This window comes from Narcine bancroftii, chromosome 8 (genome assembly GCF_036971445.1).
Source record: "Narcine bancroftii isolate sNarBan1 chromosome 8, sNarBan1.hap1, whole genome shotgun sequence".
In the NCBI taxonomy this organism is placed as follows: Eukaryota; Metazoa; Chordata; class Chondrichthyes; order Torpediniformes; family Narcinidae; genus Narcine; species Narcine bancroftii.
The window spans coordinates 75,209,359-75,227,314 of record NC_091476.1 but is presented as its reverse complement, the minus strand read 5'-3'; the positions used below and the strand labels follow the sequence as shown (position 1 = coordinate 75,227,314).

Here is a 17,956-nt window from a genome sequence, read left to right as displayed (position 1 = left end):
TATACGATTCCATAAGATCCCCTCTCATTCTTCTAAATTCCAGAGAGTACGGTCCCAGATGACTCAATCTCTCCTCATAGGCCAACCTCCTCCTCCCTGGAATCAACCCAGTGAACCTCCTCTCCACTGCCTCCAAAGCCAGTCCATCCTTTCTCAAGTAAGGTGACCAGAACTGCACGCAGTTCTCCAAATATCTTCTGCTTTCATTTATAAACTGTGTTTTTCTTTTACAATTTTCATTTTAAATATGACTTCAAGAAGTATACACATGAAAAAAAAATGTTATGTTTACATTTTGTCAAATGTTGATTTTATGTTTCTTTAAAACTCCTCGTTTTGATAAACAAAGCACTGTACCGGCTCACGCACAGAGACGCGGACCAGCCCACAAAATGGCTGACTATCGCGGCAACCGTACAGAGCTTGGGGTGACATCGGCCGTACGTCCCAGTGACCTCCCGTACGGCAGGAAGGTGGGGAGCTGTGGCGGGAACACCAGCCAATCCCAGGCCGGCGCACGATGACGCAGGGCCCTGATGTCAGCGCCCAGGGCCCATATAAGGGCAACAGCCAGAGCAATAAACCAGCCTCGATTCCAAGAACGTGCGTGTCGTTCTTCCCTGCGCCTGTGTAACACGAACGCTACTGCACGCTGTCTTTGCCAATGATTAAACTATCAACATTTACCCATTCATCTCTTCTTTATTCGTCCTTAAATTCAAATTTTAAAAGTACTGCCTAAGAATCTGGACCAACCCAATCCCCAAGATTCTACTGCGTTATCTCAATGTTCAAACATGAAAGACGGAACAGTGGTGCAGAGAGCTGCTACCTCTCCATGCTAGAGTCTCGGGTTCGATCCCAACCTCTGCCGCTGTGGCGTGCGGAGTTTTCCCGTTCTCCCTGTGTGTGTGTGTGTGTGTGTGTGTGAAGGAATAAGTTTAACGAATATGCTTAACAAAGGGTTAATGAGTTGGGTGAGAACATAGCTACCTTGTAACGTGGTGGGAACACCACAAAGATGTAGTAAGAGGACACCCTGACATTTCCCAGCCATGTGCAGACGTCATAGGGAACATGTCGTGCAAAAATAGAGAACGCCTGCCGTGTGAAACTTGTAGGGTCAAAGTGGAGTGGGGCTCAGTGTAGAGAACAAGTTACCAAACTCCTTCTTTGTACCCCTCACTCCCGCTAGCATTATCAAGACTGAACAAAGAAACTGCCATCCACTTAATGGCTTCTGCTGTTTGTTTTATTACAGTGTGGGCTGACTTTCACACGTGTGACCTTCCCCCATTTCCCTTTCTCCCCTCTTCCTCCCCCCACCCCTATGCTCTGGTCTCCACACACTGAAGCTCAGCAAGATTGGAGGGGTTAAATGAGCTGGTGCAATTTGCCCCTTGTGAGTAGAACCTGAGATAAGTTGATGGGAAGGCAAAGAGTTTCTCTTAAGTCTTTGGCCTATCAAATTCTTCCTCTTCTCAGCCCAGCCTAACCTCTGATCACCTGTTTCTCCTAAATCAAGAGTTTACAAGCTATTGGTGATTACAAAGAAGGGTTCCATTACAAGCAACTGGTAATAATTTCTTCAAATAAATAACAAACCAAGCATTGGTTTGCATCATGAAACAAGGTGGTTCAACATCAAGACAACACTTAGCAGTGACTGAAATATAAATATCAAAGTACCTTTGAACAAGGGTTAGATAGATGAAACAAGGAGTGGAGGCTGGGTGTCCTTCATCTTGGAAGGAGACGGCTGTGGAATCAGTTCGGTTGGATCGTCACTGGAGTCAGGGAACAACTCTGCAGGGGAAGAGAGAGAGTGGATGGCCTGGAGGTAGGGAGGGGACAGGGGGACTTGACAGGGAAGTAGGGGAGGGTACACAGCCACAAGGGAGAGGCTTAGGTTCATGACGCACAATGGGGAGGGGAAGTCGGGTGGTTAAAGGACAGGCTCATGACCCATAGTGGGGGAGGGGGTTAGAGGTCAGGTTCAGGCCCACGGTGGGAGGGGGTTAGAGGTCAAGTTCAGGGCCCACGGTGGGGGTTAGAGGTCAGGTTCGGGCCCACGGTAGGGGTTAGGGGTCAGGTTCAGGGCCCCGGTGGGTTGGGGGTTAGGGGTCAGTTTCAGGGCCCACAGTGGGAGCGGGTTCTGGGCCCGGGAAAGATAACATCCCCCGACTCCGACGGTCAGACCCCGGGCTTTACCTCCGCCGCCGACACCTTCCACTTTAGACCGGAGCCGCTGCCGGAAGTGGCGGACTCGGCGCGGACGGACCGGAAGCGGGGGCCCCTCGGCGGGAAGGACCGGAAGTGCCGTCTCCCGCTGCCCGCCCGGCTGGTTCTGAACCTGTGTCCCGCCATGGGGGTGAGGGAGAGGGAGAGAGGGAGGGGGAGGGCGGGAAGGAAGATGGGAAAGGGAGAGGAGGAAGGAGGGAGGAGGGAGAGAGGGAGGAGGGAGGAGGGAGAGAGGGAGGGAGGGAGGAGGGAGGGAGGGAGGAGGGAGGGAGGGAGGGAGGAGGGAGGGAGGGAGGAGGGAGAGGGAGGAGAGGAGGAGAGAGGAAGAGAGGGAGGAAGAGAGGGAGGGAGGAGGAGAGGAGGAGGAGAGAGGGAGGGAGGAGGAGAGAGGGAGGGAGGAGGAGAGAGGGAGGGAGGAGGAGAGAGGGAGGGAGGAGGAGAGAGGGAGGGAGGAGGAGAGAGGGAGGGAGGAGGAGAGAGGGAGGGAGGAGGAGAGAGGGAGGGAGGAGGAGAGAGGGAGGGAGGAGGAGAGAGGGAGGGAGGAGGAGAGAGGGAGGGAGGAGGAGAGAGGGAGGGAGGAGAGAGGGAGGAGGAGGAGAGAGGGAGGGAGGAGGAGAGAGGGAGGGAGGAGGAGAGAGGGAGGGAGAGGAGAGAGGGAGGGAGGGAGAGAGAGGGAGGGAGGAGAGAGGGAGGGAGGAGAGAGAGAGGGAGGGAGGAGAGAGGGAGGGAGGCAGGAAGAAGAGGAGGGAGGGGGAGGAAGAGAGGAGGGAGGGAGGGAGGGGGAGAGAGAGGGAGGGAAGGGAGGGAGGGAGGGGGAGGAAGAGAGGGAGGGAGGGGGAGGAAGAGGGGGAGAAGAGAGGGAGGGAGGGGAGGGAGGGAGGGGGAGGGAGGGAGGGGGAGGGAGGAGGAGGAGGGAGGGAGGAGAGAGGAGGGAGAGAGAGGGAGGGAGGCAGGAAGAGGAGGGAGGCAGGAAGAGGGGGAGGGTGGGAAGGAAGATGGGAAAGGGAGAGGAGGAAGGAGGGAGGGAGGAGGAAGAGAGGGAGGGAGGAGGAGAGAGGGAGGGAGGGGGAGGAAGGGAGGGGGGAGGAAGAGAGGGGGGAGGGAGGGAGGAGGAGGAGAGAGGGAGGAGGAGGAGGGAGGGGAAGATAGAGGAGGGAGAGGAGAGAGGGAAAGGGGGGAGGGAGGGAGGGGAGGAGAAGAAAGTGAGGGAGAGGGAGGGGGAAAGCAAGGGAGGGAGTGGGAGAGGGGATGAGCGTGGGAGGAGAGGGGGAAGAGCAGAGGAGAGGGGAGGAAGGGAGTGGGAGAGAGAGAGATGAGGGAGGGGGGAAGGGGAGGAGGGAGATGGAGGGGAGAGATGTAGGAGAAGATGGAGATGGTGAGAGGAAGGGATTGAACTGCATAGTGGAGTCAGAAAATGGACATGGGCAAAGGTCAAGGAGTAGGAAGAGAATGATGGGCAGGGAGGAATGAATGGAGGGGGCAGGCAGGAAGAAGTGACAGGGAGTGGATGAGAGACTGGAGGTCTCAAGGCAGGTGGTGTCATAAGAGAACCTAAGGCAGGTGGTGTCATAAGAGAACCGGGCCCTTTGGTCCTCCAAGTTTGATCTGAGCATTAGGCACCCATAAGTGCTGATTCCATATTGTTCTCACCCCAATCAGATCAAATTGCCCAGGATTCTATCCCTCAGCCACACACTGGGCAGGGTTAATGCACAGAACACAATCCATTGACTTGTCTTTGGGGTGCTGGAGGGATGCAGAGCAACCAGGGGAGACTCTTGCAGTCACAACAAGAGCATGCAAAATCCATGTAGGTTGGGATTAAACAGCTGTCAAGCCAACATGCTGCTGCTGGTTCCTTACCCTTCTCTCCTGAGACGGGAAACACGTGACCTGACCAATGAGGGCCAAGGCATTAGGCAAACCGCTCCTCCGTCAGTTCACCACCCCATTTTCTTACTGGCAGGCCTGGGGCTGGAGCTTCGGTTTAACCTGCCCCTGTGTTTTTTTCTCCAGAGAAAGTCATCCAGGGCCAAAGAGAAAAAGCAGAAAAGGCTGGAAGAGCGGGCGGCCATGGACGCCATCTGTGCCAAAGTGGAGACGGCAAACAAGGTAGAGAGGGCGAGGAGAGGGATGGGAAACCCTGGGGGGAGTGGGGAGAGATTGAGGGGAACTCTGGGGGGAGTGGGGAAGAATTGAGGGGAAATCTGGGAGAGATGGAGGGAACTCCAGGGGAAGTTACGAGGGAGTGAGGTGGGATTGAGGAGGGGTTTCTCCCTGAACCAGTGGTCTTCCCCCTTCTCCCTGCATTATGAGTGGGTTGAGGTCTCAGGGCTGTCACAGGTGAAGCACAGGAAGGGGCATAGCAGAGAAATATAACACTTCCTCTTCCTCTCTCCTAGCTTGAAGACCCCTTGGCGCCATTTCCTGCCTTCAGAAAGTATGACAGAAATGGGTAATTGTGCATCACTTGTTCCCCTCTCCTGGGGCTGCTTGCTGTTCACCACCCTGACACCACACCCACCTTCCTGACCTCCTGCCACACTCCTATCTCTGCAAAAATTCCACTGATTTACCCACTACCCATGAAGCTCAGCATGCTGATGATGGGGAGGAGTGGTGAGGGTTGTAGGTTAACTCCAAGGGGGAGTTGCAAGGGATGTCAGAGTCTCTCAGTCCTTCTCTCAGGGGGATATCTGTACACTGACCAGTGTCTCTTCGTCCCTCACTCTCAGTTATAATTACACTGACCAGACTCTCCATCCCTCTCTCAGAGGGATATCTGTACACTGACCATTGTGTCTCCGATCCTCTCTCTCAGTGGGATAATTACACTGACCAGAGTCCTCCATCCCTCTCTCAGGGGGATACCTGTTCACTGGGGTGTCTCCGATCCTCTCAGGGTTATATCTGTACACTGACTAGTGTGTGTCTGTCCCTTTCCCCTCCTGCACACAGATCTGTTCACAGTTGTTTACGCAAGGGGGTTGGGAAGATGTCTGGAGAGAGCAGGGGGAGCAGAGAGGTGCCTGTGTTGAGCCGTGGCTGTGACTCTTACCCCCTCCCCTCCCACCCCCCCCCCCCCCACCCAGGACGAACATCCAGATCGAGTGCAAGAGGGTGGCACACCTGGACCCGAGCACAGTGGAGTGGGCAGTGGAACTGACCAGGACCAACATGCAGGCCATGTGAGTGAGAGAGGGCGTTGCATGCATCCAACACTGATGAGGGGATAGAGAGCAGTCCAGGAGCTGGAGGTAATGCCCCACTCTCCAGCCATGCCGAGTGTTGGTCAGGAGCGGGCTGGAGGGAGAATCGGGAAAGGGATACACCGTCCAAGTGTCTTGAGGTCTTCCCTTGCATCGATTGGTGTTTCTGACGATTGAGGAGTAACCCCCCCCCCCCTGCATGTCCTTTGCCATCTGTAGACCCCTCCTCCCTGTCTACAGAACCCCCAAAACTTCTACAGACCCCCCTCCTTCCTCTACAACAGAACCCCCCTCCATCCACAGACGCTCCTCTTTCCCCTTCAACTGACCCACACCCCCATCCAACCCTCCCCACCCACATACACCCACCCCTTCCTGTCTACAGGTGCCCCTCCCATTCACAAACCACCCCCCACTTGTCCACAGACCCCCCCCACTTCTACAGACCCCCCTCCTCCTTCACCTTTAACAGACCCCACCTCCTCCCCCGTCCACAGACACCCAACCCTCCCTGTCCACAGGTCCCCATCCACAAACCACCCCCCTCCCCGTCCACAGACCCCCTCCTCCCTTCAACAGACCCCCCTCTTCCCCTTCAAAAGACCCCCCATCCACAGACCCTCCCCCTTGAGACCCCCTCCCCGTCCACGGTCCCCCTTCCCCTCCCACAGACCACCCCCTACAGACAACCCCCCTTCCGTCCAAACCCCCCTTCCGTCCAAACCCCCCTTCCGTCCAAACCCCACCTCTCCTACCATCTAGTATCCACCACCTATCCAGTATCCTTACCTCCATCCTATCACTCCCTCTCCTTCCTGCCCCTTTCCCTCCCACACCTCCCTGCACCCTGTCACTCCCACCCCCTTCCAATCACCCCCACCCCCTCCCATCACATCCTCTCCCTCCTGTCCTCCCCATGTCTCCCTCTCCCATTGCTCCTGTACCACACCCCCGCTGGACCCCCCTTCCTCCCATTACCACATCCTTTCCCCTCTCCTGTCACCCTCCCTCTCCTTTTTGCACTCCCCCCGTCCCGTCGCTACCCTCGCCTGGTCCCAGAGCACGGGCCTCTACTCTGCTTCGGGATTGCCAACAGACCCATGGGTGACCTCACCCATTAGATGCGTCCCGCCCCCGGAGAGGGAGATGCTGATGACTCCTCAGAGGCCATTCAGGGAGGTGGTTGGCGGGGGGGGGGGGGGGTGGGGGGAAACGAGAAAGGGGTGGGACATTTGATGCTGGCCATCTTGCTGCCACCCCCTCTCTTTCCAGGTACGAGCAGAGCGAATGGGGGTGGAAGGACCGAGAGAAGCGGGAGGAGATGATGGACGAGCGCGCGTGGTACCTGGTGGCTCGAGACGGCGAGAGCACACTGCCCGCTGCCTTCTCCCATTTCCGCTTCGACGTCGAGTGCGGGGAGGAAGTCCTGTACTGGTAACAATAAAACACAGGACGTGCTGGACACACTCAGCAGGCCAGAGAGAGCGTGTCTTGGGTCAAAGTTTACTCATGAGAACTGGGAAGGAGGCAGAATATGGGGGGGGGGGAGCAGTGTCTCTAATCGGGATGAGCTACAGTCGAGGTCACTGAGCCAATGGGAATGGTCCGAGGGTGAGTGAGGACATAGAGCAGGGCAGTGACCTCAGCCGGTCAGGCTGTGGGTCAGGGGGCTAATAAAGGGCGAAGCAACCAGGGAATCAAAAAGCTGAAGCGTGGCCTGTTTACCTCCCCCATGCGCTGCCTGGCCTGCTGATCATTATCAGCTCCTGCGCCCCATTTGCTTCGCTTTCCCCCCACCTTCCCCATTTTGGCTGGGTCCTGGAGCAGGAGGAGAAGCAGCTGAGAGCAGATTATTCCACTGGCAGCCGAGCGACCCAGAGAGTTGTCCGTATCAGTAACAGCGCACAGAGAGAAGCTCCCTCTGCACCCGTCCCGTCACACATCCCCGGGGTCAGACACAGAGTGAAGCTCCCTCCGCACCATCCCGTCACACACCCCCGGGGTCAGACATGGGCAAAGCACCCTCCGCACCGTCCCGTCACACACTCCGAGGGTCAGACACAGAGTGAAGCTCCTTCTGCACTGTCCCATCACACACTCCCGGGGTCAGACACAGAGTGAACCTCCCTCTGCACTATCCCATCACACACTCCCGGTATAGAGACAGCTGAGTTAAATGCAGGTGAGAGCTCAGTTGACAGTGTGTCATCAAGCGTCCCTTAAGTGAACTGGATGCTTTGACCCTACCTCTCTCTGCACGGTTCGCCCAGTCAGGATCTGAGCCCAATGGCTCTCCTGTCCACCAGGCCCAGGGAGCCCAGCAGTTTTGGTATTGCCTCCATCCTCACTCTGACCAGCCTTCTTTGCCTTGCAGTTACGAAGTTCAGCTGGAGGCACGGGTGAGAAGGAAAGGGCTGGGGAAGTTCTTGATGCAGATCCTTCAGCTTCTAGCAAACAGGTAACTAACTCCTGGTGATCGCACAGGACCCCCTCCCAGTGTTGCACTTGGTGCTGTTACCCACCATCTCCCTGTGGTGTCTGAGAATGGGATGTGTCAGAATGATCAGAATCAGGCTTATTGCCATCTACAGGAGTCTGAGAGGCATAGACAGGGTGGACGGCCAGTGCCTTTCCCCCCAGGGCAGGATCAGCAAACACCAGAGGACGTCTGATCAAGGTGAAGGAAGGAAGTTTAGGGGAGATGACAGGGGGAAGTATTTTTTTATGCAGAGAGTTGTGGGTAAAAACGATGCTGGAGAAAGTCAGGTCAAACAGCTAATTTTATATTTTATAAAGCTACGTCACCGATGTTTCGGGCCTGAGCTCTTCATCAAGGGATGAACAAAATGTCGGCAAGCACCCGAGCAAAATGGTGGGGGAAGAGTCAGGAGGAGGAGCACAGTCCCACAGGCAGGGGGTAATGGGTGAATAAGGGAGGGAGGGCACCGCAGCAAACGGGGGTGGAGACGGCTCTGTGAATGGAGAGGGAAAGGGGTGGAGAGCTGGAGGGAAGGAGACAGAGGGCAGGGAAGGAAATGGGTACGGGGAGTGAGCTGGCAGAGACCGGAGACATCCACATCAATGCCGTCTGGCTGGAGAGGGCCTGGGCAGAAAATCAAATGTCGTTCCTCAAATTTACAGGGGCCTAGAATGGCTTACCAGGGATGCTGGATGCTGAAACATTAGGGGCGTTTAAGAGACTCATGAACAGGCACAAGGATGCAAGAGAAATGAAGTGTTATGGGGTAGGGAGGATTTCATAGTTTTTTTAAGGAATATGTGGGTCATCACATCATCAAGGGTCTGGACTGCGCTGTAGTGTTCTGTGAACACGTGTCATGAAATTTGCAGTATTGTGTCGAACTAGGTGCAAAATTAATTTACATATAAGATTTTTAGAAAGCGCGGCCGTGACGGGGGTGGGGTTGTTGCCTGTTCAGGAATCTGAGGGCGGAGGGGAAGAAGCTGTCCTTGTGCCACTAGGTGCTTGTCTTCAGGCTCCTGTACCTCCTTCCCGATGGTAGCAAAGTGAAGAGGGCACAGCCTGGGTGCTGGGGAGTCCTTGAGGATAGAGGCAGCTTTCTTGAGGCACCACTTCGTGCAGATGTGCTTCAGGTCAACTTTATCGCCATCTGATCGTACAACAACAACCTGACAAAACAGCGTTCTCCCGTCCTCGGTCCAAACACACACCAAGACATAACACACAAACAGATGAACAATACAGGAGAAGTATATCATCTGTACAAATAACTATTGTTTTGTGAATGAGAGTCTCGGAGGGTGAGTGTGAGCAGTTCCTTTGGTCGTTCAGCGTTCTCCCTGCCCATGGGAAGGAGCTGTTCCTCAGCCCGGTGGTGCTGGCTCTAATCCTCCTGTATTTCTTCCCTGACGGGAGCAGCTGAAAGTGCACCCTCTTCAGACAATGATCCCAGTAGATCATGTCATTGTGGGGGAAGGAAGACCCCAGTGACCCTCTCTGCCTCTCTGTGGATTGACCTCCCATCCATTTCTCTGTAGCCACCGTACCACTGTGATGCAGCCGGCCAGGACGCTCTCGATATAGCTCCTGTAGAAGGTTGACGCCCGACTCAGTCTTCTCAGGAAGTGCAGTCCCTGTTGCACCTTCCTGACGAGTGAGGAGATGTTAAGGGTCCATGATCGGTCACTATTTAAATGAACTCCAAGGAACTTGATGTCTCCCCTCTTTCCACCACAGAGTTGTTGATGTGTAGTGGAGAGTGGTCGTCCCTGGTTCTCCTGAAATCCCCGATCATCTCCTTCATCTTGTCCACATTGAGAATCAGGTTGTTCCTCTAGCACCAGATCACGAGATTTTCCACCTCACCTCTGTCACGCGACTCATCGATGACGAGGCCAATGACTGTCGTGTCATCTACAAACTTAATGACCCTGTTGGAGCTGGATCTGGCGATGCCGTCGTGGGTCAGCGGCATGAACAGGAGCGGGCCGAGTGTGCGCCAGTTCCCAGCATGGGAACTAATACTGACCCAGACAGACCGTGGCCTTTCCATTAGGAAGTCTAGGAACCAGTTACAGTGAGGGGTGTGGAGTCCCAGCAAGGATAGGTTCTACACCAGCCTCTGGGGAACGATCATATTAAACGGCGACTTAATGGAGTGAAGACTGATGCCTGAGGTGGCCCCGGCTGTGCTGACACTCTCTGCTCTCTCCCCAGCACACAGATGAAGAAGGTGATGCTAACTGTATTTAAGCACAACATTGGGGCCTTCCAGTTCTTCAGAGAGGCCATGCAGTAAGTCCGTGCTCTACACTGTACCGTGTACACCAATCCCTTTGGAATATTGCGAGCCGTTTTGTGCTCATTTACGAAAGGAGGCGCTGATGTGAGAGAATATTCGAAGGAGGTTCTGATTGTGGGGGGTTATCATATGAGGAACGGTTCATAACACTGCATGATATATAGAGCCATCCTCTAGCTCAGCCCCACTCCCCAGCTTTCTTCCTGTAACCCTTGATGCCCTGACTAATCATACCTGTCAATCTCTGCCTTAAATACCCCCAATGACCTCATTTCCACGGCCGCCCGTGGCCACCAAGTTCCACAGACTCACGACCTTCTGCCTGAAGAAATTTCTCCACGTCTCTGATTTAAATTGATGCCTTTTTATCCTGAAGTTGTCCCAATTCCGACCACGGGAAACATCCTTACCACATCAACTCACTGTTCAAAATGCCTCGATGACGTTGCCCCCCCCAATCCCTCTGTACCCCAGTGAGTCCAGTCCAAGAGCTGACAGTCGTTCCTCATACACTGATCCTTTCATTCCTGGTATCATTCTCGTAAATCTTCTCTGAACCCTCACATCCATTCTCAAATATGGCGCCCAAAACTGTCCACAGTTCTCCAGTTTGACAGCTCTCGGCCTGTATACGTTGGAATTCAGGCGAATGACAAAACACGCAGATGGGGTCAATGTAGAAAGGTGGTTCCTCCATGGTGGGAGAGTCTGGGACAAGAGGTGGCACAACTTCAGGGTGGAAGGGCATCCACTCAGAACAGAGATGCAGAGGAATTTCTTCAGCGGGAGGGCGGTGAATCTGGAGGCCGGGTCATTGGGTGTATTTAAGGCAGAGATCGACAGGTTCTTGATTAGCCAGGTTATGGGGAGAAGGCCAGCAGTGGGCATGAGTGGGAATACATAGGAACATAGGAAGTAGGAACAGGAGTAGGCCAAAAATGGCCCATCAAGCCTGCTCCGCCATTCAATACGATCATGGCTGATCTAATTTATGACCTATCTCCACCTACCTGCCTTCTCCCCATATCCCCTAATTCCTCTATCATGTAAAAATTTATCTAACCGCATTTTAAATATGTTTAATGAGGCAGCCTCAACCACTTCCCTGGTTAGAGAATTCCAAACATTCACTACTCTCTGGGAAAAACTATTTTTCCTCATCTCTGTCCTAAATCTACTCCCCCGAATCTTGAGACTGTGTCCTCTCGTTTTAGTTTCCCTGGCCAGCTCAAAAAACCTTCCTACATCTATCCTATCCATACCCTTCATAATCCTATGTTTCTATAAGATCTCCTCTCATTCTTCTGAACTCGAGCGAATACAATCCTAGACGATTTAATCTTTCATCATAAGTCCACCCCTTCATCCCCGGGATCAATTTAGTAAACCTCCTCTGGACCGTCTCCAAAGCTAGTATATCCTTCCTCAAATATGGAGACCAGAACTGGACACAGTACTCCAGGTGCGGTCTCACCAGTACCTTATACAATTGCAACATTACCTCCCTACTCCTGAATTCAATTCCTCTAGCGATGAAGGCCAACATTCCATTTGCCTTCTTAATAACCTGCTGCACCTGCAACCTAACTTTTTGCGATTCATGCACAAGCACTCCCAAGTCCCTCTGCACAACAGCATGCTGTAGTTTTTCACCCTTTAAATAATATTCAGCTCTTTTATTTTTCTTGCCAAAGTGGATAACCTCACACTTACTAACATTGTACTCCATCTGCCAGACCTTTGCCCACTCATCCAGCTTAACTATATCCCTCTGCAGACTCTCCACATCCTCATTACAATTTGCTCTTCCACTCAATTTGGTGTCATCCGCAAACTTGGCTACACCACATTTTGTCCCCTCCTCCAAGTCATCAATGTAAATGATAAACAGTTGTGGGCCTAACACTGATCCCTGCGGCACCCCACTTACCACTGAAAAACTCCCATTTATCCCGACTCTCTGCCTCCTGTCAGACAACCAATTTTCAATCCAGGCCAATATACTTCCCCGGACTCTACTTTCCTGTAACTTACTGAGAAGTCTCTTGTGCGGCACCTTATCAAATGCTTTCTGGAAATCCAAATATACAACATCAACCTGTTCCCCTCTATCTACCGCACCCATTATATCCTCAAAGAATCCTAACAAGTTTGTCAAACAAGATCTTCCCTTTCTAAAACCATGCTGCGTCTGCCTGATTGAACCCCTACGTTCCAAAAGTTTCACTATTTCATCTTTAATGATGGCTTCAAGCATTTTTCCAACTACAGACGTCAAGCTAATTGGCCGATAATTTCCAGTCTTCTGCCTACATCCCTTCTTAAAAAGTGGCGTGACATTTGCTGTCTTCCAGTCTGCCGGGACCTGCCCAGAATCCAAGGAATTTTGGTATATGACCACCAATGCATCAACTATAACTTCTGCCATTTCCTTCAGAACCCTTGGATGCATATCATCAGGACCAGGTGATTTGTCTGGCTTTAGTCCCATTAGTTTCTCCATCACTACTTCCTTTGTAGCAACTATTTTATCAAGGCCCTCCCCAACATTCGCATCCTTAACTCTGCACTTGGGCATGCTGGACGTGTCTTCTACTGTAAAGACTGACACAAAATATTTGTTTAATGCCTCGGCCATTTCCTCAATTTTTGCTACCAGTTTTCCTTTTTCATCCTCCAAGGGTCCTATGTTAACTCTGGCCACTCTCTTCCATTTTATATATTTATAAAATTTTTTGCTTTCTGTTTTTATATTTTGTGCCAATTTACTTTCATAATCCTTTTTCCCCATTTCTTATTACCCGGTTTGTAACCCCTTGTTGTCTCTTAAAGTTTTCCCAATCTTCCAGTTTCCCACTGCTCTTTGCAGCTTTGTACACCTGCGCCTTCAATTTTATACTCTCCTTTATTTCTTTTGTTAACCAAACTTTTTGTTTCCCTCTCTTGCTGCCCTTTTTCCTGACCGGAATATATTTTTGTTGAGCATTACAAAATATTTCTTTGAAAATCTTCCACTGTTCCTCAACTGTTTCATCAATTAGCCTGTGCTCCCAGTCCACTCTGCCCAATTCCTCCCTCATCCTATGGTAGTCACCCCTGTTTAAGCATAATATATTAGTTTTAGATCTAACTATTTCCCCTTCCATCTGAATGAGAAATTCAGTCAAACTATGATCGCTATTTCCCAGATGGTCTCTGACTATTACATCATTCACTCTACCTATCTCATTGCACAACACTAGATCCAGGAGAGCATTTTCTCTTGTTGGTTCCTTAACATGCTGCTCAAGAAAGCTATCGGGGATGCATTCTATGAAGTCCTCTTCCAGACTCCCACGACCAACTTGATTTTCCCAATCTATGTGGAAGTTAGAGTCCCCCATGACTACTGCCGTATCATTATTACATGCCTCACTTATCTCTCTATTTATTTCCTGTGCCACTAAATTATTGTTATTTGGTGGGCGATAGATAACACCCACCAATAATTTTTTCACTTTCTTATTCTTTATCTCTACCCAAATGGACTCAACATTATACTCTTTAGATCTTATATCATCCCTCACTACTGCCTGGAGCTCATCTTTGATTAAGAGTGCAACTCCACCTCCCTTACCATCCTGTCTATCTCTTTGCACCACCTGATACCCTTGAAAGTTTAATTACCATTTAGGGTCACCTTGTAGCCATGTTTCCGTGATGGCTACCAAATCATAGGCATGGGTACCGATTTGCGCCTCAAGTTCACTAACCTTATTTCTAATACTGCGGGCATTCAGATAAAGTGCCCTTATATCTAGTGATTTCTGTAACCTTTTCTTTTGATTTTTCTGCCCACTATTTTTCTTTGTAATTTTCTTAACACTATCATTGACCCGAGAACTCACTGCACCATCTGATTTTTTACTTTCTCCTCCCAACATTACTTTTCCTATTTTACTTTTCCTGGACATTACTTTATCTTCCCTACCCTTTTCCCTATCACTATGGTTCCCATACCCCTGCCAAATTAGTTTAAACCTTGCCCCACTGCTGTACCAAACATACTTGCCAAAATGTTAACACCTTTTGGATTTAGGTGCAACTCGTCCTTCTTGTAAAGATCATGCCTTTCCCAAAAGAGATCCCAATGATCCAAGAAGCCGAATCCTTGCCTTGTACACCAGCCCCTCAGCCACATGTGCATTTTCCTTATCCTTACATTCTTTTCATCACTTGCATTTGGAACAGGTAGTAATCCCAAGATCACCACCCTAGCGCTCCTGTCTTTCAGCTTTCGTCCCAGCTCACTGTAATCCCTTTTCATTACCTCCTCCCTTTTCTTGTCAATGTCGTTTGTACCCACATGTACCAGGACATCAGCCTGCTCTCCCTCTCCTCTCAGAATATTTTGGATCCGATTTGTGATATCTCCCTTGCACCAGGGAGGCAGCACACCATGCGGGTATACTTATCTGGCTCACAGAACCTCCTGTCTGTACCCCTGACAATGGAGTCCCCAATAATTACGAATAATCACGAAAATCTGGAGAAGCTCAGCGGGTCAAACAGTAGCAAAGATAAAGATACAGAAACGTTTCGCCCTTGAGCCCTTCATCTAGATTCGAGCAGTGGGTGCCCGTCGACATTTTGCTCATCCCTTGAAGGGCTCAAGCCTGAAACATTGGTTCTGTATCTTTATCTTTGCTGTATAAAGTTCACTGTGTGACCAAGCTGAGTGTCTCCAACGTCGTGTTTTTTACTCTTTATGGACCCTGCCGTCTCGAACCCAGGTCGCTGACGCTGTAACCATGTCCCCAGCCGATCCACCACTGGCCTCTGGACCCAGTAATATCCTCGCAACTCTTTTCTGCGTCCTTTCCAGCCCCAATGACATCCTCCTTCCTGTCGCTGGGTGACCAGATCTACGCATGCCAAGGGGCAGTCTCGCCCACGTCTTGTACAGTTGTAACAGGATGTCCCTGCTCCTGGACTCGGTGTCCCGACCGGTGAAGACAAGCGTGTCGATTGCTCACCTGTCCACCTGTGTGGCAGCTTTTGGGGAAAATGCACAGGTCTCGGCACTACTCTTGGGGAGCCACTGGTATTTGTGTCTGATTTTTTACTTCCAGCATTGTTGAGGCTGTTCAGCCCATTGAATCCATGCTCTCAGCTCATCCTAATACCCTCATTTCTCTGTAACCTATTCTCCTGGCCTCTCCATGAACTCTCAAGATTCAGTTTATTGTTAAGTACTGAGCAATATCACATGGAATTTGTTTTTGTCTACCCTAAGGCGGCCCTTGCAGTCCACACCATCAGCAGCCCGCGCTCCAGATGTGTGAACCTTCAACTCGATCAGAACCCCTTCAAGCCCCCCCACCCACCCCCCGGCATCCTCTCGCATCACGGATCCGACACCTGATACCCCTTCAGCCAGTCTCCAGCAGACCGCGGCCCGGCGTGAGTCCCCCGCCTGCGGTCTGCATGGGCTCCTTGCCAGCAGCCCACCGCCTCACAGCCTTCGCTGGTCTGCCGCCATGATCACCGTCCTGCGGGCTGTCTCCTTGTGGTCTACCCATTTTCAGGGCCCCTGCACCAATCTGCTGCTCTGGCAGAGTCTGCAACCCCCCACCCCACCCCCCCCCCCCCACCCCCGTGGCTGCTGCCATCTTGGGTCTAGACCCCCCGGTTGCAGGATTTTAAACCATTGTCAGCTCCTTTAATGGGCCATTTTAAGCCATTGTCAGTCCATCTGGGCGTTGGAACACATGGGCACGCTGTGTCTCTGTTCCTTGCCCCCACCCCCCGGTCCGCAGCAACGCCACTGTTACAGTGACTGTCGCAAAGGGAATCCAATAGAAAAGTAAGGCTGTTAGACAAGGAGAGGTTGAGATCTGGGGTACCTCGGACAGTTTTGGTCTCCTGGTTGACAGAAGGATGCAGTTCAGAGAAGGTTGATTGAAACCGAAGTTTCCAAGAGGTCTGGGCAGGGAGAGAATGTTTCTTCTGGTGGGAGAACCTAGAACCAGGAGACTTCCGTTTAAAAATAAGGGTTAAAAGATGATACAAAGCCTCCCCGATGGTCACGAGTGTTTGGAACCCTTGCTGGAAGTGGGGGGTGGAAGGATATTTAAAGGTGGAGGTAGTGCAATGTTGTTACAGCGCCAGTGATTGGGACCGGGATTCAAATCCCACGCTGTCTGTGAGGAGTTTGCACATTCTCCCCATGTCTGCATGGGTTTTCCCCAGGGGCTCCGGATTCCTCCCACCCTTCAAAGCATACGTAAATGGGGTGTAACTGGACAGCATGGGCTCATGGGCTGGAAGGGGCTGTTACCGTGCTGTACATCTACACGTCTGTACATTGGGGAGGGGCAGTGGGCAGAGAGAGGGAGAGTGGGGATGCGGAAAGAGGGGTGGTGGGGATGCGGAGAGGGGTGGTGGGGATGCGGGGGGGGGGGGGGTGACCATAAAATCTGCCCTGCTCTTACTGGAAGGCTCGTGCTGCCTTCTGCTGCCATCTCCTGGTCCGTGCAGCAGGTCACTGGGATTTGGGGCTCCTTGCCAGAGGCTCCTGGCCTCTCCACCCCCACCACCCCTCCTGACCCTCTTCTTACCTCCCCCACAGGTTTGACATCGATGAGTCCTCACCCAGCCTCAGCGGGTGCTGCACGGACGACTGCTCCTACGAGATCCTAAGCCGGAGAACCAAGTACGGGGAGCATTCCCACCTTCATGGGGGTCCGCACTGCGGGGGCTGCTGTCACTGAGGTGCAGCCTGCCCTCCAACGCTCTCCCACCTTCCCTTCCCTGCCACCACTATGCAGGGAGGTGGGAATTACATGAGTGTAGAGAATAGCAGATAGCTTTTGTTTTATAAAGGTTTTGTTCTCCCGTCGATGCGTTTACTGTGAAGCCTCTCACTGCCGGACCTGGTCGAGTCTACCCCTGGTTGGAGGGGAGGGGGTGGGGATGTTGAATCTCACTGCAAATCTGGACATCATGTCGGACATAACTCGAAATGGCTCGTACTCGAAATGGCTCGTTCTCTAAAGAAAAAGCCTTGCCTTTTTTTTCTACAGGAAGGAGGAAGATTTCTTCAAAACCAGCAAAATAAGTTGACAAGACACTTGAACAGATTTTGTTCAATTTTTAAATAAATGACATTTCTCCTAGTACGAGGTGCTAAATATGTTTGAAAACATGACCATTTCCACTGTGGCGTGCCACACAGTTACAGTGCACCACTGCTGTCTGGCCCATCAATTCTGCCCCATCATTGACCCCAGGATTGGAAAAGCCGGTTGGAGATGCTGGCTCTGGGAGGCTCCCGACTTGGATTCCATCTGCCCTTCCTTGGGGGCAGCTGTGCCGGATGTCCTGGGAATAGAAGACTGCAGAGTGCATGGGACAGAAGCTCACCCACCCTAAAACATTACAAACCAGAAACGGGCCCTGAACTATTATTTGCCCTCATCCCAGTGCTGGGATGACCTGCACCCAGTCCATATCCCTCCCATCCACGTACCTATTAATGTTAAAATTGAGACCACGTTCACCATTTCAGCTGGTTCCACACTCCCATGATGAGATTCTACCTCATTTAATTTAGATCTACAGCACAGTAACAAGCTCTTTTGGCCCACGAGCCCCTAGGGGAAACCCTCGCAGACATAGGGAGAACGTACAAACTCCTTACAGACAGCGCAGGACTCGGACCCCTGGTTGCTGGTGCCGTGC

The 17,956-nt window shown here is 52.0% G+C and overlaps 1 protein-coding gene across 6 annotated transcripts; it reads left to right on the top strand.

Moving 5' to 3' along the window:
* Positions 1-2,250: 2,250 nt before the first annotated feature.
* On the top strand, positions 2,251-17,391 carry naa40 (N-alpha-acetyltransferase 40, NatD catalytic subunit). Of its 6 annotated transcripts, none has more exons than XR_011343203.1 (10): positions 2,251-2,371; positions 4,258-4,353; positions 4,644-4,696; positions 5,334-5,429; positions 6,723-6,884; positions 7,825-7,908; positions 10,150-10,227; positions 12,589-12,700; positions 15,099-15,288; positions 16,845-16,930. XR_011343203.1 is itself a non-coding variant. In XM_069894209.1 (8 exons), the coding sequence occupies exons 1-8, from the start codon at positions 2,366-2,368 to the stop codon at positions 16,984-16,986; spliced, it is 702 nt and encodes a 233-aa protein (XP_069750310.1). In that variant the 5' UTR covers positions 2,253-2,365; the 3' UTR covers positions 16,987-17,391. The 6 variants fall into 6 exon arrangements, 2 of the variants coding, with proteins under 2 accessions (XP_069750310.1, XP_069750309.1); XR_011343204.1 differs by having other exon boundaries at positions 15,099-15,317; XR_011343206.1 differs by lacking the exon at positions 12,589-12,700.
* The last annotated feature ends 565 nt before the right edge of the window (positions 17,392-17,956 follow it).

Excerpts from the sequence above, each read along its gene's own strand:
- naa40 (XM_069894208.1), top strand. Across the intron at positions 4,697-5,333 it reads AGAAAGTATGACAGAAATGG|GACGAACATCCAGATCGAGT; the intron begins GTAATTGTGCAT and ends CCCCCCACCCAG. Across the intron at positions 10,228-16,844 it reads TTCTTCAGAGAGGCCATGCA|GTTTGACATCGATGAGTCCT; the intron begins GTAAGTCCGTGC and ends CCTCCCCCACAG.